Source organism: Haemaphysalis longicornis, unplaced genomic scaffold (genome assembly GCF_048455015.1).
Source record: "Haemaphysalis longicornis isolate Haplotype H1 unplaced genomic scaffold, Haemaphysalis longicornis Haplotype H1 scaffold_4, whole genome shotgun sequence".
Lineage (NCBI taxonomy): Eukaryota > Metazoa > Arthropoda > Arachnida > Ixodida > Ixodidae > Haemaphysalis > Haemaphysalis longicornis.
The window spans coordinates 121479360-121506005 of record NW_027526361.1 but is presented as its reverse complement, the minus strand read 5'-3'; the positions used below and the strand labels follow the sequence as shown (position 1 = coordinate 121506005).

At 47.5% G+C, this 26646-nt stretch overlaps 1 protein-coding gene across 3 annotated transcripts in view; it reads left to right on the top strand.

The window, feature by feature from the left end:
* The window catches only part of LOC144179352 (uncharacterized), a 91939-nt gene extending 68044 nt beyond the window's left edge, over positions 1–23895 (top strand). For 2 of the 3 annotated variants that reach the window (XM_077707672.1, XM_077707673.1), the window contains exons 2-6: positions 16607–16690; positions 16978–17078; positions 18868–18963; positions 20366–20539; positions 21593–23895. In XM_077707672.1, the coding sequence (XP_077563798.1) occupies positions 16607–16690; positions 16978–17078; positions 18868–18963; positions 20366–20539; positions 21593–22178 (1041 nt within the window). In that variant the 3' untranslated portion in view covers positions 22179–23895. Of the gene's footprint in view, positions 1–12650; positions 13290–16606; positions 16691–16977; positions 17079–18867; positions 18964–20365; positions 20540–21592 lie in introns of those variants that run through there. The other variant, XM_077707671.1, reaches the window with a different exon arrangement.
* Positions 23896–26646: the final 2751 nt, after the last annotated feature.

Below are 26646 nucleotides of genomic sequence, written 5' to 3'. Positions count from 1 at the left end.
ACCCGCCGCGGTGGCTCAGTGGCAAAGGCGTTGCGCTGCTGAGCACGAAGTTGCGGGTTCGATTCCCGGCCGCGGCGGCCGCTTTTCTGATGGAGGCGAAAAGCAAAAACGCCCGTGTGTACGAGGTTCCGGCGCGCGTTAAAGATCCCCGGGTGGTCGAAATTAATCCGGAGCCCTCCACTACGGCGCGCCTCATCGCCTGCGTTGCGTCCTACAATAAATCAAATACGTCCCTAACCTAACCTAACCTAACCTAACCTAACCTAACCTAACCCTACAATAAATCAAATACGTCCTGCAGTGGGCGTAGATAGGCTGGTGATGATGAAATACGTCCCTACAAACTGACAAATATCTGCTTGGAGCCTGGGAAGGTATTAAACTTGTGTAGTTTTCTCTTCGTTTGTATTACGAGAATACTTGCAAACAAGTATGTTTTACTTATCGACTTCACTGCACTACTGCGGTACTGTACTACTACGCCTTTACTGCACTATCGTCAGGGATGTCAATACCCCGCGTACAGGAGCGATGAACCAAAGCTTATACGTACGGTACCGTTTTCTGACTGACTTCGCTTGCCGTGTCTAAAAAGAAGGAAAAAGTACATAATAAAGCAACGAGGGTGGTTGCTGCAGGCATCCAATCGCAATACAAGTGTCCATCCGGAGCGGGCGGTGAGAAAGCGTCGTGTTCACGTTTCACAGCGTCGAGAAAAATTCAACACACGACACAACGCAACGACCTCGCAGGTCGCTGCACATTAACACCGGCGCGTCGCCGTATTCAATGTAATCCCTCATTCACAGAGCCGTTTTTCACCCCTTCACGTCACCGTCTTCCGTAATGGGCGACGGTTTCCCGGCCGATTTCTCGCCGAAAACGGTGCGACGGTGACGGGAAGCCGAGCTCTACGTTTCCGTTCCGTCAACGCGACGGGACCACGTCCCGTGCTAAACCAGCCAATCAGAAAACAAAATTTTACGGCTAAATTTAGCGACAAGTGAGCACACGTAAGAATCTAAGCCATTTTCTTCACTTTTCAGATGAAGCACGGTCAATTCTAGGCTAAGCTGATAACTATGCAGACGACCCTCTACTGCCTGTACACTGACGGAGAACTCCAGTACGAACGCTACTCCGCTTACGGCTCTATCGCGGTTTCTTGACGTGACGGTGCCGTGACGGAGAAGGTGACGGCTGTGTGAATGAGGGCTAAGAGGAACGGTTTCATAGGAGGCGCTCACTGTGGTAGTGAGGTGTCGATTGACAGTAAACAGCCTCCTCGTGTAACGCAACAAAGTGGAGGTGGTGTCCCCGTCTCCGTTTATGTATGACGCTGGTGGTTCCCTCTCCGTGTCAGTCGTGTTGGACCGCTGCTCGCAATATAATACAGCACAAGCATCATGATCTTACCAAACCGTCCACGGCATGTGTAAGCACCCCTGGTTGCCAGTCTTCTTTCTTTGTCACAAAAAGCCACCAAGGGGTCAATGACACACTAAGCATTTCTGTAATTACGTGAAACGCTTGTTACCGCTCACGTGACTTGATCTGCATGCGTGCGGGCAACTTCAGTATCACTAAAACAGTGCTGATAACTTTTAAATAAAACTTGTGGCCACGGAATTCCAAGCGAGGGCTTGGATTATCTACGATAAATGACTCTACCACTGCGAAAAATAACGCTGCCAATTCTAGCCCACGAACGTAATCTGTGTCGTTAACATTGCTTGCTGAAGTTGGCCTTTGTAAAATTTGTTAAATACTGTATGCTTTTTCAGAGAAGGCATTGTTTTTGTACTAATTACATGGATGTTCTGTTCTGAGAAGGGTTCGTATTCAGCGGCATTTGAAGCCACGGAGAAACAAAACGCTTAGCAGATAGCGATTACCGCGCATTTTAAGAGTGGCGGATGTCGGTCAAATTTTGACCGGGGGGCCTAGGGCCGTAGTAACGTCGTTCTAGCAACAGCGCCGAAGGCCAGGCCTCCGGGGCTCATCACGGCGGCTGGGCCCGGCCAAGAGTCAAGCGAGGTTGGTAAATACAAATCAGGTCTCGAGGGTTGGCAAAGCATTGGGGAAGATGGGCTCCCTATGTTGCCATGAGGGCAAAATACAACTCGTTCTATTTGAACGAAGTAGCCATCGGTAGCTCACTCAGCTTCATCTCAGGCACAAAGAACGTTTTTTTAACCACAAAAATGCAAAGAGTATCTGGGACATTTCAAATCCAGAGCTACGGAAACGTAATATGGGCAAAACTGACGTCATATGGGCCAGAACGAAAAACATTTTTATCACTGTGCAAACTGCATGCTACCATTCAATTACACTAAAATGGAACTACGGGAGCCTATATAGTCAGTCGCCCATCGATGCTTATTGGCGTGGGCTAGGTCGGCCGCCGCCCATCGCTCAAGATTCTGTGACGTCATAGAAGAACCGCCGGAAAATGGCTGCGGGGTCGCCAGTGCTTCAAATGTTCTCGTTAATATCTCGATTATTTGTTTCAAGTTGGCGCCAAAATTGGCATCGCTGTTTTGGGACAAAGCACCCTTGTTAATCAACCCAACTTTTATTTCGCCTACGTAGCCCGCTTAAGGCGGCATACCCAGCGGGCTGCCATGGCCTCTCCTAAGCATCTCTGTCCCCCCGAAATTGGGCTCATTTGCTGAAAGCTGAATACGCAAGCAAGCTATTGCTCCACATATGGCATTCCTGCGAACAGCACACGTTTGTAAACCCCGCAAAACTGCCACGATGCCACACCAACGGATCCTGGAAACTTCGGCGTCTTGCTGCGGGCAGCGGTGTATGCACTTCACTGCGAACCGCAACGCTTCGACCGTGCCTCGGGGCCGCATGTTGCCTTCAGCCATTCGTTGTTTCAGAATCAGTGACGCACCGAGGCGTCACTGTGCAATAATGCAATAATCACTCGGAATTTGCACCGCGCAGGAACAGGAAGAAAATGGGTCGAATCTGAACCTTCTGCTATAAAATCTTGTATTACTGTTTGCGTTCCCATTCTTTCAAGCATTTGTACAAATATTTCTGGCGGTTGCAGGGACGGTGAATAAGGTTTGGCCCTCCCTCCCATCCCCGTCGAAATTTGAAGATATCGGAGGGGGCAACAAGCACGGCTCATAATTCGGCTGATGATTACATAACTACTATCGATACATTACGAAAGAAGGTGTGAAAAAAGACGGTGATGCAGAATAGAACATACACGGGACGACGTGCTCCATACCGTCCACGAGTAGTCACAATGTATCAATACCAGCTCGTCCACTTTTCCATCGTCCTGTACTATGGATACATATTCGTTTCTGCCGCGTGCTGCGCACTGTGATTATGGGTTTTTAATGTTTACTATCACTGCCACGATCATTTTTAATACCCCTGGCGAAAAACCAAAACGAACAAAGTACACGGAGGGCCAAGCACTGTACGCCCACGGCATTCTTGTTTTGATTTATAGTGTTCAATCAAGCCTCATTACTGTTTTTCGTTGTTCTTTGATTCTATTCACGTTCTCCAAGTTCGTCCTCTTTTTTGGGGGACCTTACCCCGTCCCCCCCTAAGCCTGCAATAAGTTATATGCCGCTAACGAGAATATTTAACCAGAAGACTTCCGTTAGATTCACAAGCCGTGTTGGTTAATTGGTCCTTCATGGACCGTTGGGCCGAAAATTTTGCGAAAGCCCACTGTAGTGCGCCGCGGTGTCAGGAATATACTCTCCGAATTTCAAGTTATACTGTTACCACTCAGATTTCGCTGATGACGTTGCCTTGCCAAGTAAATCGGGGACGAATTGCAAAGCATGATTACCGCACTTGACAAGCAGCGTGGAATCATGGTCTTGAAAATTATGCAGAAAACTAAAGTAATGCTCAGTAGCCTCCGGAGGACAGTGGTTTGAGATAGGAGGTGAGGTAGTGGAAATGGTAAGCGAATATACCTACTTAGGTCTAAAACAATAAATTAGGTCGAAAAATGTCGATCTAAATGTTGGTCAAAAATTTCGATCCTCCGAAAAGTTTAACTTCTGCTAAGCATTTAAAAACACGCCTGACAGAAAACATGGGATCGTCAGACAGGAAAAACGCTGGGTGTAGTGGGATGTGTAGTCCGTATAGTCGTGTGGAGTGTTTCTGTCGTATTGTGTCGAGTGCCTTGCATGTGATTAGGATGTGCGATACGGATAGGCCCTCCCCACACCTGCTACACACGGGTGAGCAGGTGTGGGTTACCCACTGAGCAGGTGTCTGTGTTGCATGTGTGTGGCCTATCCGTAACTTGGCCAGAGCGACTTCCGTGTGCCTGTTGCGTGTGCCTGTAGTGTACGGTCCCAGATGTGGTTTCACTGTGTGTTTATCTGTGTGTTCACTCCAGTGTGCTTGCCGTGTTTCGCGAAGGTGTTGTCTGAGGTGTGGTCTCAGATCGGTGTAGGGTACTGATGTTATGTCCAGTGTATTGGCAAGTCCAACAGTAGCGCCCATTTTAGTGTCTGCAATCCCAGAGTGACCTGGGACCCAGCCTATGCATATACATACATAATGTTTTTTCAAGAGAATATTGACAGTGGTTCTTTCAGTATTTTTCGAAGGACAAAGTCCGCACCACACTCCGGGAATCTGTATAGATAATGGATTGTGGAATAATACTTTGAAGGATGTGATTTAAAACAAGGAGTATACCGTACGCCTCTGCTGTAAAGATACTGGTATTGCCATTCATAGTTTTACTTACACTAAAACTGGGTCCGTGCGCGGCGCAGGGCACAGAGGTGGCAGTTTTTGAGGCGTCAGTATAAAATTCTGCACATTTGTATTTCTGTTGCAGAGACACGTGCTGCAGGATCGCAAATCTTTGGAGTCTGTTTTTCTCTGTGTGAAAGATACGCCACATGATACAGGGTGAAGATGTCATGGTGCTATAAAATCCAGAAGTTTTGATGGAGTCTAAAAAGGAGGCAGCAAGCTCCGACGCTTCCTCTCTATCTCTGCAGGAGAAGGGAGTAGAAACAGATGGACGATTGAGCAGGTGTTGGGCTATGGATGTATCGTAAAAATCTGCCTTAAAAGGATGGTGAAGCATTGATGGGACTTCCAGATCAAAAAGCAGGTCTGTATGCTTGCTGACGTTGTATGTCCCTTTGTTACACTCCATATAGAGGCTTTCGACCGGGCTTGTGCGGAAGGCGCCCCATGCCAGGCGTAGCCCCAGATGAAGCACTTGGTTGCATTTTGAGGCATGTTTTACTTGCTGACCCATAGACAATGCTATCGTGGACCTATTAAGCTAGTAAAAACGCGTAAAAGAAGTTGTTTGTCAGCAACATAAGTGCGTGAGGGAACCTTTAAGACTTCAAAATTACAAATTTAAAAAATTACAGGCCTATCCGCTTATTATCAGTCGTCTACAAGGCACTTACCAAGGTAATTACTCGCTAACAATTTCTGCAACCTTAGATTTCAGTCAACCTAAAGAACAAGCTGGGTTCCGTAAAGGCCACTCAACAATGGACCATATTCACACGATCAATCAGGTGATAGAGAAGTGCGCCGAATATACTGAACCCCTATATATAGCCTTCCGGGATTATGAGAAAGCATTTGACTCGGTCGAAACCTCAGCAGTCATTCAGGCATTGTAGAATCAGGGTGTAGACGAGCATTACATAAGAATACTAGAGGATATCTACAATGGGTCCACAGATACCATCGTCCTACATAAGGAGAGCAGTAAAATACCTATAAGGAAGGGCGTCAAACAAGGGGACACAATCGCCCCAATGTTATTCACAGCATGTTTACAAGAGGTAATCAGAAAACTGGATTGAGAATAGGTGGGCGTAAGGGTTAATGGAGAATACCTCAGTAGTTTGATTTCCTGATGTCGTTGCCTTGCTACGTAACACGAGAGACGAATGGCAAGCATGATTACCGCGGTGGACAAGCAGAGTATAATCGTGGACCTCAAAATATTATGCAAAAAACTAAAGTAATACTTCATAACTTGGGGGAGCCTAGCGGTTTGAGGCAGTTGGCGAGGACAGTGGACGTGGTAAGCGAATATATCTTAGGCCAAGTAGTGACCCAGGATTCTAACCATGAGGCAGAGATAATTGGAATAAGAATTGGATGGAGTGCATTCGGCAGGTATTCCCAGATAATGAATGGCAGCCTAGCATGGTCCCTGAAGAAGTGTATGACAGCTGCACCTTATCGGTACTCACCTGCGGGGCAGAAACTTGGAGGCTCACTCAAAGGGATCAACTTAAATTGAGGGCGACTCAGCTAGCAATGGAACGGAAAATGATAGGGACAGGGAACGAGTGGAGTGGGTCAGGGAACAAACGCGTGTTAAAGACATATTGCTAGAAATTAAGAAGAAATTGGGGGTGCAGGGCGTGTAATGCGGAGGCAAGATAACCGTTGGTAATTAAGGATAACACAGTGGATCCCTGGAGAAGGCGAGCGTGGTAAGGGGCGGCAGAAAGTTAGGCGCGCAGATGAGATCAAGAATTTTGTGAGGATAAATTGGTCGCAGTTAGCACAGGACCGGTATCATTGGAGATCTATGGGAGAGGCCTTTGCCCATCAGTCGTAGATGGCTGATGATGACAATATGTAAGCTGTGCAACTTGATAAACTCATTGCCGGTTTCGACCTACCATAAAACGTCCTATTTGCGTTCTGGCACAAATATAATCATTCATTTAGTGAGTGGAGCTCCCTCGCAGTAAATTTCCATACACTTTCACTCAAGGTTGGCCCCCGGGAGTTCAGAACTTTTGATGTAGTCGTGTATAGGCCTGTTGCTGCCTCCCGTAACTGTGTTACACACGCACTCAGGTGTAGAAGGTACTAAAGTACTACGAGTCAACTTGGATGCTCCTATTTTTTATGGCCGCAGCGACAATCCCCAGCCGTCCACGCAGTCGTATCGCAAGCTCCGGTGTCCACGTGGAATCGCTCAGTAAACTGGAGTACATCGGTCGCGCTCGTGCTCACTGGTTTTCGCTGGATAAGGCCTGTTCGACTCGCCAGCAATCTTTCTGTCCATAGTGCCCCCGGTCAAGAGCACTGATTTTAGAGCAAGAGCACTACTTGGTTCATTGTGTGAAACATAGCCGTCATCAGAAAGTTGTGACAGGGTAACTGCACACAGGGAGCATGCCTGGGGAGTCTGATTTGCTGCAACGCGTTCTATAGCGCGTGCACCAGAAATAAAACAATGAGCGCTCGATACGAGGTAAAGTCTTGGCAAACGCAGAATCACCTGGGATATGGCTCGGGTTGAACACTTGTAGACCTAGTTATTGCGAGCCAAATGTCTGCTTGGCATGATTTTGGAAAGACAGCGTGGCACAGTCTTTCACGAAAGTTCCCTATTGCTTAAGATTCCTGAGCCAGCTATCTAGCTGAATCTACTGGATGATTGAATTCGGCCAGTCGCTTGCACTGACGGGCACAGACGGCCCAGCCAGCTCGCGATTCATGGCGAGACTGAGTGACCAAGCATCGGCGAAGCGGACTTCATACCCCCGCCTAGTCACAAGGCACCGCAGTGGCGAGGCTCCGAGGGCAGCTGCAACGTTTCTCCACAACGGGTCACGCCGTGTGACGTCGTACCTGCCACACTTGCGCTCCGGCGGCTCAAGGTCGTTGCGAAGCGATGAATAACGTTGCAAGGCGTGGCATAGTAAGCTTTCGCTCTTAAAGCGAAGAGGGCGGCGGCGAAGCGGCACATGTTCCGATACCATAGTTCACTGTCGGAAAACACGCCGCAGCGCCACGCAGCGAATAAACATTCATCCACCTCTCCACAATGCTGAACTCGGCGGTATAACTCAGCGGCGCATTTGGTGATGAATAACGCTCTCGCATTTTTTATTGCGATAGTATATGCCCGTTGGAATAAGTACACTATGTCGCAAGTACTGATTAACTTCCGTTTCGCGAAGAAACGCAAGGAGGGAGCGATGGTGGGGTTCTCATATCAACCGATGGAGGTCAGGTAGTCTTCCAGGGTGGAGGCCTGTTGAAATAAACACACACAGCGCGCAAAAAAAAAACAAGACGAAAGACGGAGGGATGTACAACACAAGCGCTGTGTGTGTTTCTTTCAAGATGATTTACCAACTCGCCCAACTTTCAGTGTTACTGGAGGCCTGTGCCTCGAAGGTGTCGTGTACTGGCCGCTTCCAATGAAGGACACGTCCACAGCAAATTTTCAGTGCCCGCATCTTCGGCAGGATCCGTGCAAAAGGGGCAGTTCTGTGCGAACGGGGCATGGTAGAGGACTGCCACTCCCGGGTATCAGCGGGAGAGGGCTACACCCACACGAAGTCTTCTCAGCAAGACCTCCTCCAAGCGAGCGAGTCTGCATTTGCGGAGAAGAGTTGCTTAAGTGGCCCCATTGTTTCTTTCGCAAGGCACTGTGCTTGGAAGGAATTTTTTATACCCGCAACTCCTGTTCGAACGAAAAACAACGGAGCATTTTTAAACATTTCCACGCGAACTTCACTCCACATTACTTGAATAGTTTCGCGTTAAAAGGCGATCGTGATCACCGGCGAGAGGCTAAGGGTTCCAGTGTTTTTTTTCTTCACTTGCTCTGCAGCTTTAAAAAAGTACCGCCGGCTTTAGGCCAAAAATCTAACTCACGAGATTGAGTGATCTATGAATTCTTTGCCATTCTCCAAGCTGGATAATCGGAAAGAAAACTGTTTCATGGTGGTTGCACCACGTTACTGAACGTTTTTTTACCTATAATTAGCCGGGTCAACGGTCCCCTTTGGCCTCTGAAATGCGAATTTTTGTTGATGTTCTGGAACAAAACTGCCTACCATACATTGCCACTTGCATGCCGTTTAAGTAGAGGATAGACGCAAGCAACAATGTTGGTTGCGTCTAGCCTCTACAATGCTGTTATTTACCATGTTGTCTAGCGACTCCCCAAAGTTGTTCCAGCAATCTTAAGTTAAAAACGCGGCTGGCTGTCACCAGACTGTCTGTTGACCAACGATAAACGTCGCCACAGATATGGACGTTTTGTGGGTCGTTGAACGACGCTAAAACTGCATAACTTTTCGTTATAACTGAAAGATCGCACGCTTGCTCTCCGGCTTATGTTAGGGGACCAATGATGTGCTGTAGGTTGAGGAAATAATTTAGTCTGAAATGTGTCTCTACCGTTCCTCTCCCAGTTATGGTGGCGTTAAATAACGTCACAAATCTCCCACAGCAAGCTGAGGCCTTGCTGAGCAAGCTGAGATTTCATTCACATCTTTCTGAAAGCCTATTCCGGTTGGTTTGCTCCTTTGTCACGTAGATTGAAAGCCAATCCAGCTTGTATGGCGGCTTCCCGGAAAGAACTGTCATGAAGCACAGCTTCTGTATGCCGCAACTAGCCCAGCGTTTTCGTCACGTACGGCCGCCTAGGAGAAGCCGCTGATTTTACGTGCGCAATTACCCGTGAAGTTAACGGTCATCTCGTGCTCGTAGCGCAGCCGACTGCGCTGATCTTCATTTTCCAACTGGCGTTTGCATATACATGCGTTTGTGTACGCTGTGCTCTCACAATTACCCGCAGGCACCTTTTAACTGCGCCTGTATGCAAAGTGAAACATTCCAGACATCTAAACTAAAACAACGCCTAACGCCTGTGTTCAGGCATCCTGTGTTATATAGCTTGCTGTTGAAGTTTGGCTCCTTTATAAAGCACATGATCAGAGAAAGCTCTGGCACACATTTATTTCACCCTTGCATGTCTCTGCCTCTGTATTTGCTCAGAAAAACGCTTAGGTCGTCTCCAACAACTCCGTGCTTTGCAAATCCAGATTCGGAATGTTAACAAAGTGCAGTGCACGAAGCGAATGCGACGGCGATACCTATTTTACCGCTTTGGGCATTTCTTGCGTTAATACCCTACTGCTGCTGCTCGTGGTATGTATGTATTTATGACACTCGGTTCCTCCGATATAAGCCCACTTGTATTTACATTTCAGTCACCCTCCAATTGAACTCTCGAGCCTGTCGCCCTCTCAGAAGAATCAGTACGACTTACGGTTACGCTACGTGACGAGTCAGGCATTAGTGTTCTTTCGAAGCCTTGATAGAATGGCTGGTGAGGCCCAAAAAGGCCTATAGTAACCTCTTCTCTTCAGCACGATAATTTGCGGCATGCTGCACTTGATATCTTTATTTACTATGCCCTCAACGTCAGATACGCCTTGCTACCTCGTGACACTTGGACGCGATACAATCGATCGCTGCAAGGGCAAATGCGTATCATCCGATAACCATGGGCGGTGGCATGCGCTTCCAGAATTTTCGAGGCGCGACTAAAACGTTCGCAAGTTATTGCACGGGTTGCAAGTCTGCAAACGAACAAGTAGCTCGTATCCAGTTCTAAGTGCCTGTTTCGTATGGAGGAAGGCGAAAATGAAAACGCCTGTGTCGAGATTCCAGCGCGTCAAACGTCCCAGGGGGTCGAAATTAATCCGGAACGCTCCACTACGATGTGCCTTTTAGAGCAGGTGTAGCTTCGGCGCACTAAACTGCCAATTGCCCGTGTGCATAAGCGCTGAAGTGCAGGTGCATGCGAATGGTTATGCATGTGCGCATATGCCGACTCTTATTGAGTGAACCAAGATTAATTCTATTTCATTCTTTAAGCCTAACACTTTTTAGAGGAGTCGCTAGGAATAATGATACAGCTCTACATAACTCTGTTTCAATTTGCCACTTAAATAGGGCATCGAAACACTGACCCTACTTTCGACCGTTTCTGTAGCCTAGCTGATGATTAATATCCAAGTGAAAAGTCTGAGCGCACACGCCTGTGTTTGTGTGTGTTCGTGCGTGCGTGCGTTTGTTCCTGGAGAGAGAACTTTGGACAAGGGGCAGGCCACGTCCGCCGTCAATGTTTGGCAATAGGACTTCACGACGAGCAGGGGTCATCCTTGCCGTGCCTTATTATTTGGAGTAACAACCCTTCAGATACAGAGAGAGATAGGGCTAAGAGTGTGTAAAAGTGGTTGTGTTCGAGAAGAGAGTGAAAATGGCTATTTTCTGAGGGGGAATGAATGCCTTGGTGGGGAAGGACACGCAGGGAGGGAATGATCGAAGAGAGATCACAGTTCCAGGATGGCAAGTTAGGCGAGTTGGTACGGATTCATAATGAAAAGAAAATCTGCTGATTTCTGCTTAATTTTGAGCCAAATTTTAATGATTTCTGCTGATTTTTCAAGCAAAAACTCGATTTTGTAGAATTCAAATTTGGCGCCCTTCGAAGACCACCTCATAGTCTCTACAATGGCAAAAAGAGGGCGCCAGGAGTCCGCTAGAAGTAGGAGTTCCTGTATAAACATCCCCCTCGCGAGGGGCACGATCAAATGCAGAGCATTTCCGGGGGCGCACGACGTTAAGTATTTTGCGTTACGTTAATGTAGTTGCACTTGCGGCAACTGCTGACGAGAGAGCGCTCGTCAGCAGTAATTTGAATGAGTCAACGATATAAGGCGCGTTCATAGCGTCCCGTTCTGTGTCTGCTTTGTGGCGCAGTCGGTAGAGCACCATGCACATTGCGTTCCGCCCGCAGGGTCGAGGGATCGAAACCTGGCGCCGGATAGTATTTTCTTTTATATAGTGTAGGGGGAGGGGTGCGGACAAGGACGGTGCGGACTACGACGGGACAACGCGGGTGACATCGTGAGTTAGTGAAATGCTCTGCATTTAAAACAACCAGCGCAAGAAAGAAGAGGACGGGGAAGGCTGCAAACACATATCACAGTTCAAGGCTATGCGGTCCGTTCAAGGTTCGTGAGATCACAGGTCACTTGAATCGGTCGTGATAATTTCGTAGTGTGTGGGTTCCGGGAAGAACATTTAATGATTCTTTGGTGGCCAGTAGAAACAGGTGCGCAATAAAGGTTATGAAATACGTCGGGCTGCAGATCGTCTTTTTTTTGCAAATGCAGGGTAGCGGTAACTGAGAAGGTATTCAAAAGCGACGCGGCATGTCCGCGATCGAGCCAGGCTTTAGGGGACGTCACAAGGACAGGTGATCACCGGAATCAGTCGAGAAACATTCCAACCAACGAAGCCACACTTTTGGCTTCCTGTCGCGACAGAAGTCATGCTAGACAGACATGACTGCTTTCCGTCTACGTACTTCCATAATTTCTGTCCTTGAAAGTGAGCTCGCATATTCATCTTTTTTGAGAACACATCCATCATTTCTTTGCTTCACAGGCTTAAAAGTGAGCTTTAATATCCACCAAACCAACCTTTCTGAGAGAAAATCTGTTTCTGGTTTCAAAGGGGATGGCGACCTTTCTGAAAAAAGCCACGCGCCTAACCCCGCTCCTTCTCCATATCGCCAAGGTGTTGGGAGCGCTGTAGAGCTCGTGACGTCCTTCCAAAACAATGGAGATCTGCCTCCTGGATTATCTCGCCGCGATTGTAGATCTTTGTTATCCTTCTCCCGCTTCGTCCTTTGTTCACAAGGATAAACCGTGGGCCGCTCATCCTCTCCCGTCCACGTCTTCGACCACCGTAAAAGGCCGCGCACTCCAGACCCAAGCTTCAGACGGCCGGTGACAGACCACCAGCGTGCGCCTTGTTTCAAGTATAGAGCGTGGAAGCCCGTTGGGCCCGGTATACTTAGCTAGTTTGAAAGTTACAAAGTGGCTGCGTGAGTTTACTGGCAGCCAATACCTTTCATTGCGAAACTCTTCATTGAGGGTTTAGGTCTCCTCCTCAAGTTGTGGGTGAACCTGACGGCAGCGTTGAGCTGGACGCCCAGCAACTACTTGTGTCCAGGGTGGACACAGTCAAACCGTACCTCGGGCTCCTGGACTAAGGAACCACGCCCATATCTCAGCAAGATAAAGGTCGCTGGTGCTACTACTGCTTCGATAAAAACGGAAGAACTGCCTCGAGCTAGTGAACTTGACCGCACATCGTCGGCAAGAGGCGTACTTGGTCATTAACGTGTCCACTCGGAAAGAAAAGTTGCATCAAAAATGCATGTGCCCACGCCGCTGTGCATGCGCGAGGCGTCGACGCCGTCCGCATCTCGTCGCAAGTCAATCCTCAAGCCTTCGCGTCGTTCTTCAACCGAGTTCACTGACAGCAGTACCAGCAGCAGCACAAGCAGCAGCAGGCACAGCAGCCTGAGCGAACTCAGCCTTGCATCTAGCAGTGGAAGCGAAGCAAGTGTTTCGTCCCGGCGACATTCTTTCAGCTTCGTGTCTTGCGGAGGACAGGTACGCGGATGGGCTTTCTGAATGGAAAATTGCGCTGGAGTTGGGCTAGATGAATAATCGACAGATGTACTTGCACGAAAGTTTACCTTTCTTGTACGGGGCATTGACCCATCATGGCTGCATACCTCTTCCTACGTTTGCATGCTTTCTTGGGATTTAACAAGTAGAGGAACTACTTGTGTTCAATGGATTAAATTTTAATTTTCCTATTTACCAGAAAATAAGAAGCAATTCTCAATTTGTAATTGCATTTCAGCAGGCGCCAGGCGTTCGCCGAAATTCTCTTCATAATGGGACAGCTTGAAAATGCTGGCATTCTTGGTTCTGCACCGTATACGGTATTCTTAACCACGGCTTAAGATGGCAGAACTTCCGAACTCTCTCCTGAACCATAATAATGCGGACTTTGTTGCGATGAATGCTCTCCGCAATATTTTCTTTCGAGGACAGAATGCTTTCACGTTGTGAAAGCGGGGGGAGAGGGTGGACAATGCATTCTTAACTATAAAATGCGAGAATTCTGCACTGCCATGTGGCACCAGTTTGAGAAAAACCGCAGACATGCGCATGGAGGGGTGCAATAATTACGCACGACGTGTCTCGGGGTGTGGGCTGTGTTCGTTTGATCTGCTGAGTTTACGCAAAGCTTCAGGCGGTAGGTTTAGCAATTTTTTTCTCCAAAAAACCAGAAACAGTCAATAATGCCCAAAAATATATTTACAGTAGCTTTTTTAGCTGCTGAGCTTAAATTCAAACCCAGGCATGGTTTCATATTTGTGCTACTATTCTCTTCATTTGATGACGTTTGCATTGATCGCAAAACGCTCTCCGCGTGTACCAGCTTTGAATTCTGCCTTAGTCCCAAATTATTAGACGCTCTTACCAATCCTCTTAGTTTTCCTATCTTAGATCTTCATATACACTTACAAATTTTAATCTCGAGACAACGGAAATGGAATCGCTCCCAGACACTGGCATCGCGGCTATGTATCCGTTAATGGTTACGCACACAGAAGGAAATACGATCCGGGCTTGAGTAATCGCCTTCAGCACGCCAGCACACTCCGATCGACGCCGTTTGCACATCCTCGTACTGTCCTGGGAGGAGGCTGCGGAAAAACTTTATTGTGAGCCGGGTGATGTGGGAGTGGCTCCTCAGTCCAGGAGACCATGGGACGACCTTGCTGTCTCAGCCCTGGACACCAGGAGTTGCTGTGCATCCAAGCCGGCGCTGGCCGTCAGGTTCTCCGACAGCTCAGTGAGGGGAAGGGAAGTGAGTAAAGGTGGGAGGGCTGGGTTGTGTGCGCACCCCAATATCATGGGTATGAGGGTACATGGGTTAGGGCAGAATTTACATGTGGCAGGGTATTGGGTGGGGTACATCCGATGTAGCCAAGTTGGGTGAGGAAAGGTGTTTGTTTGAAGCCTCCGGAGTATTACTTCTTCTGTTTTAGTAAGCTGTGGGTGAGGAGGGGGAAAATGTTGTCTTGATTTGCGGTAATGTTGGGTGATGTCTTGAAATGTGAGCAGGGGAACGAGACTTGGTGTTTCCTCAGAGGCCTGGGAGGAGAGTTCGCAGGTTTGTCTATGGGCAAAATTATTGCCCGTTAGTGAGGAGTGTCCTGGGATCCACACAATGGCGATCGTCCTGTTGGGGGCGTGTTGAGCCAGGAGGTTCCACGTACTTGAAGCCACGTAACCTGATAAAAAGCTTCGCGTACTGTCCGATGATTTCAGGAGGTTTCGCATTGTGCAAAAGAGGCCGGTGGAGAGTTAAATAAAATAAACTTGGAGACCCGGCTGCTCCGAGGTAATATTTTCGGCCGCTCCTGAGCTGATGTGCAGTGCGACGACTCATTTATAACAAACTCGCTCCAGTTAAGCGGCTGTAGTGATGACAGCAGCATGTTTGAAGCTGGTAGTAATCGTCTTTCAACCAATCAAACACGCCTGGTTGCCTAATTTCTTCGGATAATTACTGTATACACTGAATGGGTTACCATGACATAGATGGTGCGTTGTGCTGTAAGAATGTGGCAGGGTTGTTAGGGAAACATTACACTGGGAACAACTATCACACTACCTTTCTGAAGAATATGCGATAATGAGCGTATCTTTTTTCAATATTTATTTACTTAACATATTCGAACTAGTGTGTTTTTTAGGGAATATCCTCTCATTGAACTGATGTGCATGTTTTTATATCAGTATGTCAGTGGCCTAGTACATGAGGTGCTATGCAGTTACCTTATAGTTGCATGAGGTCGCGTCTGCGGCTGCCTGCTGTCATGGTGGCATTTCTGGCGGAAACAATACGTAAAAGGCCGTGTGCGGGATTCCGGCGCGAAAAATATCCAAATGGTCCGAATCCAAACCATTTAAATAAGCTTACATCAATCATTACCAAACGACTCTCATATACTTGCAAGCGTTAAGTCTTGGGTAAGCCGGCGGCCGTGGTTGTCACCTTCTTCTTGTGTTTTGTCTGTGTTGCGCTGTTCCCCTATTTGTAGACTCTCATACAGCAGCTAGTTTTATTGTTTAAACGTACATGCAACGATGTACGTATGCGAGAATCCGCAATCACTCTAAATAGCAGTGAAATGCCGATGTCCCTATACAATGTAAATGATACTCTAGCCAGTCAAGGCACCTTTTTTTTGAGTATGACTTACCTTTACTCGCGGATACGTGGATGGCATTTACCTGGTTGGCTACTTAGCAGTTTTCCCTCTATCGTCACTTGTGCCGCTACCCATTAGCCTTGGAAGGTACCAGCCGGAGGGTGGGGGGGGGAGGGGGTTGTACATGCGCGTACGTGAGCATGCGCTTGGAGCCCGTTAATAAATCTGGTAAAAGAGCAAATGCCCTTTGTAGAGTGCTGTACTTTATCTTGTGTTTTGCGGCTGTAGCGCAGTTCTTTTGTTATGGCAATTTGTCATCGCATGCGGAATACTCATCGCAATTCGAGAAAATCACAGAACCATTCGCAATTTCCCGTCTTGGAACCCATATCACCATAACAATCAGAACTTCCTGGTTGTAATTCATTTGCTGTTGTGTGCATACACGAACGTAGCGCATCAGACTCAATTCAGAAGCAAAACGCCGATGTTTAAACCCTAAATGAATGATTCGCCCAGTGCGTTATCGCTATAAGCAGTGGACTCAACTGAGCCTATGCATGCTATGCGTGAATGTCCAGAAATCTAGTTGAATGCTACCTAGAAGAAAATGGAGCTGTGAATCTGACGTACGCTAGTTAACAGTATTGGCGGTCGAGTTCGTGCCTGACGCTCACTTTGTTTTCCTTTCAGACTTTCCTCGACGTGAACGTGAGGGATCCTATCATGCACGACGTCAACGGAGATCATTACACATCTTACAACATCTCCATTGAGGTAAGACTAGCTTTGGCTGGACTAGATTCAATTTACCTAAATGCTGTCTAAGTGGCATATTAATGATTCTCTAATAGTGGAATGCCTAACTCTTACCACAAAAAAAGGAAAGAGCACACCTTCAATGCATTTTTCGCACATCACCAGTTTCCTTCTCCAAATGGTTGTATTCACAACTGGCAGGAGCAGAGTCACACCACATGGTTTCATTTTCAAGCTAAACGTGCACGTTCCCAGCTTTCATGCGTTTCTGGCGCGGAGATTCAAATGTTCTATTTTTGTTGCAGACGAACAACAGCAGCTTTACGATGCCTCGGTCAGCCGTTCGCAGGAGGTTCTCAGAGTTCATCCACCTGAGAAGCCTTCTCAAGGAGCTGCAGCCTTCATTGTGAGTTGGCGCCACATTTTTTGAGCGCGTGTTGGTCAGCTGCCGTTGAGGCGTACCGACAGTTCCACATTGCATAATGTCCGTGTTTCTTGTTTTTGTTTTGCTTTTGCGGTGAACGGAGTAGATTATGCCTATTATTTCTGGTTCTACCTCATATAAAAAGGCAGCGCTAAGGGTACTTTGTCTCAATGTCACCAGCTCTGTTCCCTATCTTGAAGTTGCACAACTTCTGTAATACTTTAGACACAATATAACAAAAACGCATATAAAAATTGAAACTTGATCATTTTGGCCAATAGTAAGAAGATCCGCTCGGCTGAAGCCCGATGAATTTTTATACCCGTGAGGCGATAGTTGTTCCCGGGTGTATCTGCTCTCATTCATTACTTCTTGTGGTTAATTTTTGTAACAACTGCCCTTGATCGCCCTTTAAAAACTACAATCATCCACGTCTCGCTGCTTTCTGGCGTACAGCCGCGTATCGTTACAGATCTGCAATTAGTTTTAATTCACCAGCAATACAAATTACGTCCTTGGTACCAAAAACGTGCTTTTTGTACTCTCAACTGAACGCAATAAATACTGCTAATCGTGGTTTAAATTCCTGTGGGATGGTTTCTGGAAGCATATACTCTTCTTAGTGCATTTAATTCAAGGTCAGCGCAGCGTTTTTGAATAGGAGCATGATTCCAATCTGGAGCGCACACAAAATATTCCCAATGTTTGGGAAGTCTATGTTGACATGAGACAGTCTTATTGGGCTTATTACAATTGAAATGTCTTCAAATAGAATGCTAAAACGGTGTTCATTGTGGCTTGGCTAATGTCATGGTGCTGAGTGCCGATTATCTGTTCTGGACACGCCCATGCAAGCAATAGTGCTGCGAAGGTTCGCGATAACATGTTAAACTGGCACGGCCTTGTAGATTCGCTGTAGTCGAAACAAAGGACATAAGTGATCACAAGTTAAAAAAAAACATTGACCCCTCCGTCTAACAACGGTGGTTAAACTCGAAGCTTTCTCGTGATGGTCTTTTTGGGTGTGCTAGAGTAGTGTGTGCTACTCTCGTGGTACGAACCACTTTTTTCGAATGCCCAGAGCCACTCTCGGGTGTGCACTCCGTAGGCCTAACGTTTGGGTTTGGGGTGTGCGGCGCGAATCCGTACCCTATGTTTGGCGGTCGCTTAGACCATGTCGAAATGGATCTATCGGATAGACGCCTGCTTCATAACTCGAGAGACCCAGGTTCCATTCCGGCCACGAGAAGCGTTTTTTTTTTCTTTCACTAACCCACGATAATTTATCATCATCGTCAGAAAGTGGTGGCTTCGCTGCATGGTTTATTTATGTACAAAGGTATGAGTGAGGACACTACAGCTTCGCTTTAAAATTTTTGCGTGACAGGACCGAAATGCACTCCAACCCGCCGCGGTTGCTCAGTGTGCTAAGGTGTTCTTCTGCTGAGCACGAGGTCGCGGGTTCGATTCCCGGCCGCGGCGGCCGCTTTCCTGATGGCGGCGAAAAGCAAAAACGCCCGTGTGTACGAGATTTCGGCGCACGTGAAAGATCCCCAGGTGGTCAAAATTAATCCGGAGCCCTCCACTAAGGCGCGCCTCATCGCCTGCGTTGCGTCGACGCGTTATACCCTACAATCAATCAATCAATCAATCAATCAATCGAGATGCACTCCACATGTGTTCAACAGTCATACAAACTTCTCTCCTGATTTTGTTAACGTAAGCAAACCGTTACGTGACCCGTTATATGCAACTTCTACATTTCATGCAGGACTCCACCTCGGTTACCGTCGAGGACAATCATGAAAAGATTCGACGACAAGTTCATCGAGGAACGGCGCTCGGGACTGGAGTCTTTCTTACGAGAGTGAGTTTTGTTTATATTTTGTTAGTGGTACGCCTTCTCCACTGCGTCTGCGAACTCATCAGGCTGAAAATTAACTTCATGAGCTCAATTTCCCAAAAACCAATTGCACTGGGCAAAACATTGGCATGGAATGCGCCTGCGTCTATTGACACAGACAATATACATTTCATACCTGCTTCCAGAAAGGTCTCAATTTGTTACCTTAAGGGTACTTCAAATTTACAATCGTGCAAATGCAAAGTGAGCACTCTTGTCATCTTAAGATTGGTATATGAGCACGACGTAGACCGCAATGAATGTACGGCGAAAGAGCAGAGTGTTGCGTTGAATTGTGCAGAAACGCCACACCGTTGCACAGACGTATGTACGAAATTACGTATGCACATGCGTATACCAACTATTCACCAAATTGGCTTATAATTTGTGAATGTGCATCAAATCCTGTGAGAAAACATTGAATTTCACGATTCCTTCAGAGCTAAAGCTGTGCTTATTTCTTGTCGAGTAGCATTAATTGTTTGGTCTGTTTTTCCACAGCGGTTTGCGCACTGAAAGGTTGAACGCAACATCATAATTTAAAAAAATTTCAAGAAAGGCACAAATATATTGGCGAAAAAAAACATTAAGACAACGATGGTAAAAAGAGATTTCACCATGCAAACTGAGTCGTATCAAAGTGCATAGTCCACCCTCTGAAAGTTCACAAACAAAAGTGACAGTCCTAAAGCCGGAGTCTACTTCAACTCAGCCTAAGTACACCCATCTGGCGTAGCAAGCACTGCCGCTAGCAGAGCTGACCTCTCCAGCCCACATTAGAGTTCTCTCTCTCTCTCTCTCAGCCTAAGTACAAAGCCAATGCCCGCGCTACAAACGCAAAGGAAACGCTGAGCACCCGAATGCTATGAAAGCGGAATCGGATATACGCCGGTTGCATAACGCGACTGACCCATGTTCGATTTCGACCATAGGAGGCGTTTTTTTTTTTTTTTTTTTTTGAGGCGCGCACTCCAAGCACCTGCTCGTGGGCTTTTTGCCTCCTCGCCACTTTTCCTCCCACTTTTTGGCCTAGCACTTTCTTCCTCTACATTTTGCTGTGCCGAGTTTGAGTGACGCCAGGCGCGGATAGAACGAAACCTTAAGCAGCTCTGTTTAAACAAGCTACACACAAATGAGGGATAGGCAGTATTAGTTTGATTTAAGTGTTGCCTTCTTTCTTCCTTATTTTACCTAAATAAACCTGAGCAAAGTATCCCAACAGCAAGTCTCACTTTGTGACCATAACTCATTAACGCAATGTTCAATTCTCGTTCGACAAGAATTTTGCTTCATTCGTTACCGATATGACATAAAAAGTTAAGTTTCGCGATTAATTACAATGAACTTGCTTGTCTCTCTTTTGCAGCGTGTTGATGGAGCCCCTGTACCTTTCTAACAAGGGCCTGCACCTCTTCATCCAGACCAGCCTGACAATGAAGGAGATCGAAGACGCGGTCAAGGGAACAGAAGGCACATACATGCCAGAGTCCAAGCCACCCATTGTTCTCGCGTTGCATGGCGAAGTCTTTGACGAGATTGGGTAGGTGGGATCCTTGCGTGCGTTGATGGCCAGAAAATGCGCTCTTGGGTGATTACATAGATTCTTCCCTAGATCCATAACGGGATATATGCGGAAAGCAAAGCTTGTCACTTGTTCGGCAGCTGTCGTGCGTGGGATGCGTGTTTACATGCTTTAACGTGGGTTCCATCCACGCTAGGCATTTGGGGGCAGGGGCTCTGCTTACAGCGCCCGTAGCTCGGAACATCATCTCGAGATTCAAGTTTCCTTTGTGTGAAAATATTCCGACGTCTTCCACCCTTCCAGCATCTGTACTGGCGCTGTAATTGAGTCGGACGAGGCGATTGCAATTCCAAAGGTCGCTGTTCGTCAACCATTTGTCACTAGCTGCACTTCATCATTAACTTTGACGTCACCAGCACCCACAGCTCTGTACTGCTTGCATCACTGCCGAAAACAGTATTCTCTTGTACACACCACATGTTACTCCTAAATGGGCCTAGCAAAAATCAAATAATTACAAGATTGTTTTTGGGAAGGTTGCTCGACGCTGGGTCTCAACGCTTTCGTCACTGGTGTACCGGAGTGGTTGAAATAAATGTGATGGAAATCTTTCTATTTAACTTGCCTATATCACTAGCCCCTAACGCTTGAATTACATACTCCTGCGGCTCCAGAACGGACTTCCAAAAAGGGGCAGAGCTGAGCCCAGAACGTGTGCCTGTAACTGAGCTCGGCTGTCTTGGAAGGGCGTTTTGCAATTAAGTTTGAACAGTATATATAGGAACAGGCGCACCATCCATCTAATGGAGGCGTACTCTTAACGTGCAGAGCGGCGTGCAGAAAAAACTACTTCTCCCGTAATGTTACTTCTGGAAGTGTGCTGAGGAGTTCGGTTTGCTTCTAATTTTGTCAATTCTTTAGCAAGTTCATCGCACGTGGGTGTACAAACTTGGTTTGAACCTAACCTACACCTTTCATTGTGTTCTATATAGGCGACAGCCACGACGGACAGCTGGATTCTGACGTGCTTCTAACATGGGCTTTTTCGCTTTTCTGTCTTTTGCACAACAGGGACAGCGCCTACGAGTCAGCCGCGGAGGACAGCACTGCAGCTCATGCCACGGCTACCGAAGACAGCGCCACAGCGGCTCCAAGGGGCATTACACGAAAGACCAGCAGCGTCACTATGCTTCACTCGTCCAAGTGCTGCCGCGGCGACGGCCACTTCCACCTGCGCATCGGTTCCAGCATTTGCGTCTGCACGCCCACGCTGATGCCGCCGTCTTGGGAGGGTAGCCAGGACAGGAGCAGCAGCCTGCTGCAGAGCCTGTCTTGTCCACTGCCCGCAACCAGCACTCCCATCGCAGCCAGGAATGCGACCAGCGGTGAGAGCCGGAGCATGTGCACTTCACCCGACTTTGCCGCCAACAAGGCCGCGAGGATGCGGACTAGCGTCAGTGACTCGTGCTTGGAAACCTTGGGAGGAATGAAGAAGCACGTTTCGTTCTCCAGCGCCGTGGAGATTCTGGACCGCGTGTCCGAGTGCCACGGGTGCAGCCACTTGAATCTGCCTACGCCGCCTTCGGCTTTCGACGACGACCGTTCTTCGACTTCCTCTTCCACCTCGTCACCACGGCAACTCTCGGATTCATCCTGAAACGCGGACCAATGCGAAATCTGTGAAATACGCTCGGGACCCCGGTGTAGGTCTACGTCGCCTTTGCAAACACGGGCGCCGATTGGGGATGCTGAGCTCGGCCCGGGCCAGAAGTTTCGTCTCAGGCTTTTAGTTTGTCCCACAACGCTCATTTTACTCTTTTGTGCCTCTGTTCAGGTTCGTGATCAAGCATAGACTCGAAGAAATTAACTTCTCAGGTTTGTGGTAGTAATGGTGCCATCAAAATCATATTATTCATGTGAAAATACACCTTAACATTTCCCGATCATTTCACAATGACTGAAGCTGTCGCTGAAATGTATATTGTACGCCTAAATTTATTGGCTACAATGTATACTTATTATTTTATAGGTTACAATGTATTGCCAATCAGAGCTACTGGAAATGACTAACCACAAGTTCAGTATTTGCGCAAAGTGGCACAGATTGGTGCGCTCTTTTAAATTAACGACTTAGTTTAACACATTCTGGAAACGCATGTGGCCTGGAAAATCAGTCCTTCCACCTTCAAGTATACCTCCCCATGGTATCCTATGACCCAAGCTTGAGGCGAAATCAGGCAGCGTAGGTTTTGCTCGGGCACTCGCTTCCTCAGCGCTCGCACTCGGCGTGTGTGCTCGTAAAGGCGATGTAGATCTTCACCATTGTTATGGAGCGTGGATTGTGTCGCATCTTCACACCATGGTTGTACGTTAATGGTCTCATGGGACTGCTGTTTTACGCCATGCCACATTTTAGGCATGGTTACTCCCCTCATTTGACTAAGCTGCAACTTCATTTCGACTGCCTGTGGACGGGGCCTTCAGTTCTGCAGCACCCCTGCTTCAAAGGACTCCGATATGTCAGTTCAGCGGCCTTGACAACCGACTGCTGAGGAACACGGCTTTAATAAGCTGTGTTGATCAGCAGTTGGCTACCATCGAAATGTTGTTTGCGAGTGCTCTGCTGAAAGCACTCTGCATCATATTATCACTAGATAACTTACGCGCAGGATTGCAGGCTTCAGTTATGCGAAGCATTGTTCAGTTCCTTAAACGCATCACATCATCGCTATATACTAGACGTGCACGGCTACAGGCTTTCTGTATGTGTAATTATTAGCCAGCAAAATACTCGGTGCTTTTTGGACGAACTGTGATCTGTGATGAACTGACCAAGCTTTGTCGACTTTTTTTGGGAGCAGTGTGAGCAAATGGCGCATGAAACATGGCTCGGACGCACTCTGTGATTTTATTCGTACTTGTTCTACGTCAGCTAGAACGGAGCAGTGCAAATTTTGCATGATTGTTGAAAATATCTTGGTCAATGCTTCCGTTATCATCGTGATATTTCCGGCATGGGGCAAGATTCTTCCACATTTGCCTTGCATAATGCCTCAGAAATGCCTCAGAATTTGACCGGGCAATCTTGTTCACGGGAACAGCGACGCTAATTTAAAGATTTTTGTGGGCTGTGTTTAAAGCACACTTTCTCTTAGTGATTTAAATATGTGCCCAAGGTCTTGCTTGTTTGTGCGGGTGTGCATTGTGCCCATTAACTTTTCAGGAAACTATTGGAAGCTTTTTATTTTGCAAATATTGCCAAATGTTTTTTTTTTTTTGGCACAGCTTCCTTGTAGGAGGCCTCCACGTCTTTTTAACGCCACGGAATGAACAAGGTGTTTTACTGCATGTCGGTTTTAAGTCGGGGCAGATAGCTCTAAGATGTCTCTTGTGACAAAGCAATTTTTACCCTGCCGAAAGTATTCTTAGGTCTGTGCATGTGCATGTGCTTTTTTAAATTAAAATTATTAGTGACGAGGGCGTTTCAGGTGCTACGTCGTACTCGGCGAGGTTCATTTTAGGAAGTGTGCTATATGTATTTTGCTTCGGCTATCACCTATCATACGAGACAACCGTTAGCGTATTTATTATCGATGCCATGCGCAAATAAATCCTGCCTTTATTGCAAACTTGTTTGTCCTGCACTGCGCTCTCTTCTTGTTCATCTAATTCTCACTAGGAACCTATTTAGTGTTCAGCCGAAGTTAACCCCAAGGTGGCTGTCGAGTTCCACGAAAGTCCTGACGACTTTATTTAGGCCAAACCCTTGGCTGTCTTATCGAATGAGACAACCCGCCGTAGTCATTGTTGCCGTCAACAAGAACGGTACCGAAATGGCCGCCGCTGTGAAGAGAAAACACACCTTTGGCTTCGTGTGGGATCCGAATCTGAGTCGCAAGAACAGGAGTTAAGTGCGTACCTAGAGTACTAACCTGGCACCGTAGCCGAATAGAACAGACATTGGCCTTAACTGTGACGGGTAAAAGGTTCCCATGTCGGCACGTGATAACAAAAATGTGCACGCGAAGGGGAGCTGGCTGTGGGAAAGCTTTCTTGTGAAGTTGGGACAGTCTACCAGTCCGAGTTATTCGCGTCGAAAGACTGAACTGAGAGCGAAGAGAGACTCAAACACGATATAGCAATAAAGGAGTTTATGATCGCTAGGCCTTCGCCTTCAAAGCACGTACGCAGGCTAATACCCCAGCCAAACGGCAAACGTAATGTCATTCCCATCGAATGTAGTTCGTCCGACTTAATGCCGTTCTCTTGACGCGCTGCTACACGGCCAAAATTATTGAAATTTGCAAATGTGGCAGTTGCGATGGGTAAAAACTTGCGTAGAAAACATATTTGAGTAAGCGCTTCAATATTTGCGAGAACTTAGCGAACAGAGCTTAAACATTTTTACTGCACATTTGAATGCACTTCAAGCACTGTTGCTGCAGCCTATTGAACACGATTAAACACTGGCGTCGCACCAGCATGGAGCATAGAAACCAACGTGGCCGCTGGCGCCACCACACGCCGGCTGAGGCTGGCCTGATAGAGGGACTAGCAGTTTTCTTTATAGGGCGCAGCCCTTTGTCGCCCGTTCTTGGGCTGAGCCGCGTCGCCGTCGTTGTGACCGAGCGCACGATGGCTGAACCGACGAGTGAAAGAAAGAGAACAGTGACAAAGCAAACGAGGAGACTGTCGCGGAATTGGGACGGGAGGGCGGTTTGCCGTGACGGCGTGAGCAAGCGCTCTCCGAAAGTGTGCGGTGGGGAACGAGAGGGGGCAGTACGCTGCGCCCGCACGAGGCGCTCGACGGCGCAACATTTGGCGAAAACGTGAGGGGGGGGGGGGGGGGGGGCAGCGTACGCGTGACTGTTATGTGCGTTCGCGGTCCCTTCCTGAGACGCACTCCGCGCCAGCGACGCAGAGGCTCGTCATCGCTGCCATAGAGAGAACCCACGAGTGAGCGCTGGCTCACCGCACTGCTGCTGCGCTCAAATGTCGCATTAGGAAGTATCGTAATCGCCAGCCAATTTCTGTAGAGCAAGCTACACTACGCTACCTCGGGGAATCTTCGCTGGGTGACCAGTTTTGCCATTGAAAGCTGGAGGTTAAACAACATCCCCTTCCGCAAGCGCCCGGCACGGAGCAGCGGTTCGGTAACGGGGAGAGATAGGCAAGGAGGAAACGGAGATTTGTGCGGGACGTGGCGGAGGAAGGCGAGGAGGCCGCCGCCGCAGCGATAAGCGGGCGCTACCAAGGAAGGCTACGTGCGGCGCAGAATTCTGTGCGATAGAGGCATACCAACATCCAGTTGTGGTCCTTCGTACAGCGGCGAGGCTTAAACAACGCCGTGAGGCGAAAAAGAGGAAAAACACTAGGGCTGCGTCCAGCTTCGCTAAATTCAAGTAATACGCATTAGTGTGAGCTTCCTTAATTTTTTTCTGCAACTATATTCGGCTTGTTTTATATAAATAAATAAATGATTTAAAACACACAAATGTAAATATATTTTAATGCTACTGACGCTTTAGTAATCTGTTTTGGGTGAGCCTTCCTACCGGGTCTCTGGTTTTGAGATAATACATTTGCTGGCAGAACGCAGTCGAATGGTTTCGCACTCATTAGGCCCCTAATGCCATTCTAATCGAATATGATTACATTTTCTCGTGTGACTACAAACAAATGCCATTTTGAACGAATGACATTCGAAGGGAATGGCATTAAATTTGCCGTGTTGCAGAGGTATAAATGAGCCGATGAATTTTTACCTGTACGTACACACTGAAATTTCTAAAGGTAATGTCATCTTCAAAGCCTGGTGTAGGATGCCATATTCAGCCTCAACTCACGCTTACCCTTTCTTTTAACGGGAGGTGAGGCACGCCAAATTAGAAACTGAGGCGACACCTGAGAACTACGTATGATGTAGTTATTCTGGAATCATTAGGGTCCAATTACAGGACGGGTTCTGATTATCATTATTCTTTTTCTTCTGCGTCTTCTTAGGTTATACTATAGCTCATAACTCTTCCAGGGCACTATCATCATCCTCGGGGGAGGATAGAACCGAGGTCCAGGAAAAGGAGTTTCCGAAGAGGTTAAGCTAGTTTTAGCAGTTGATCAAGGCG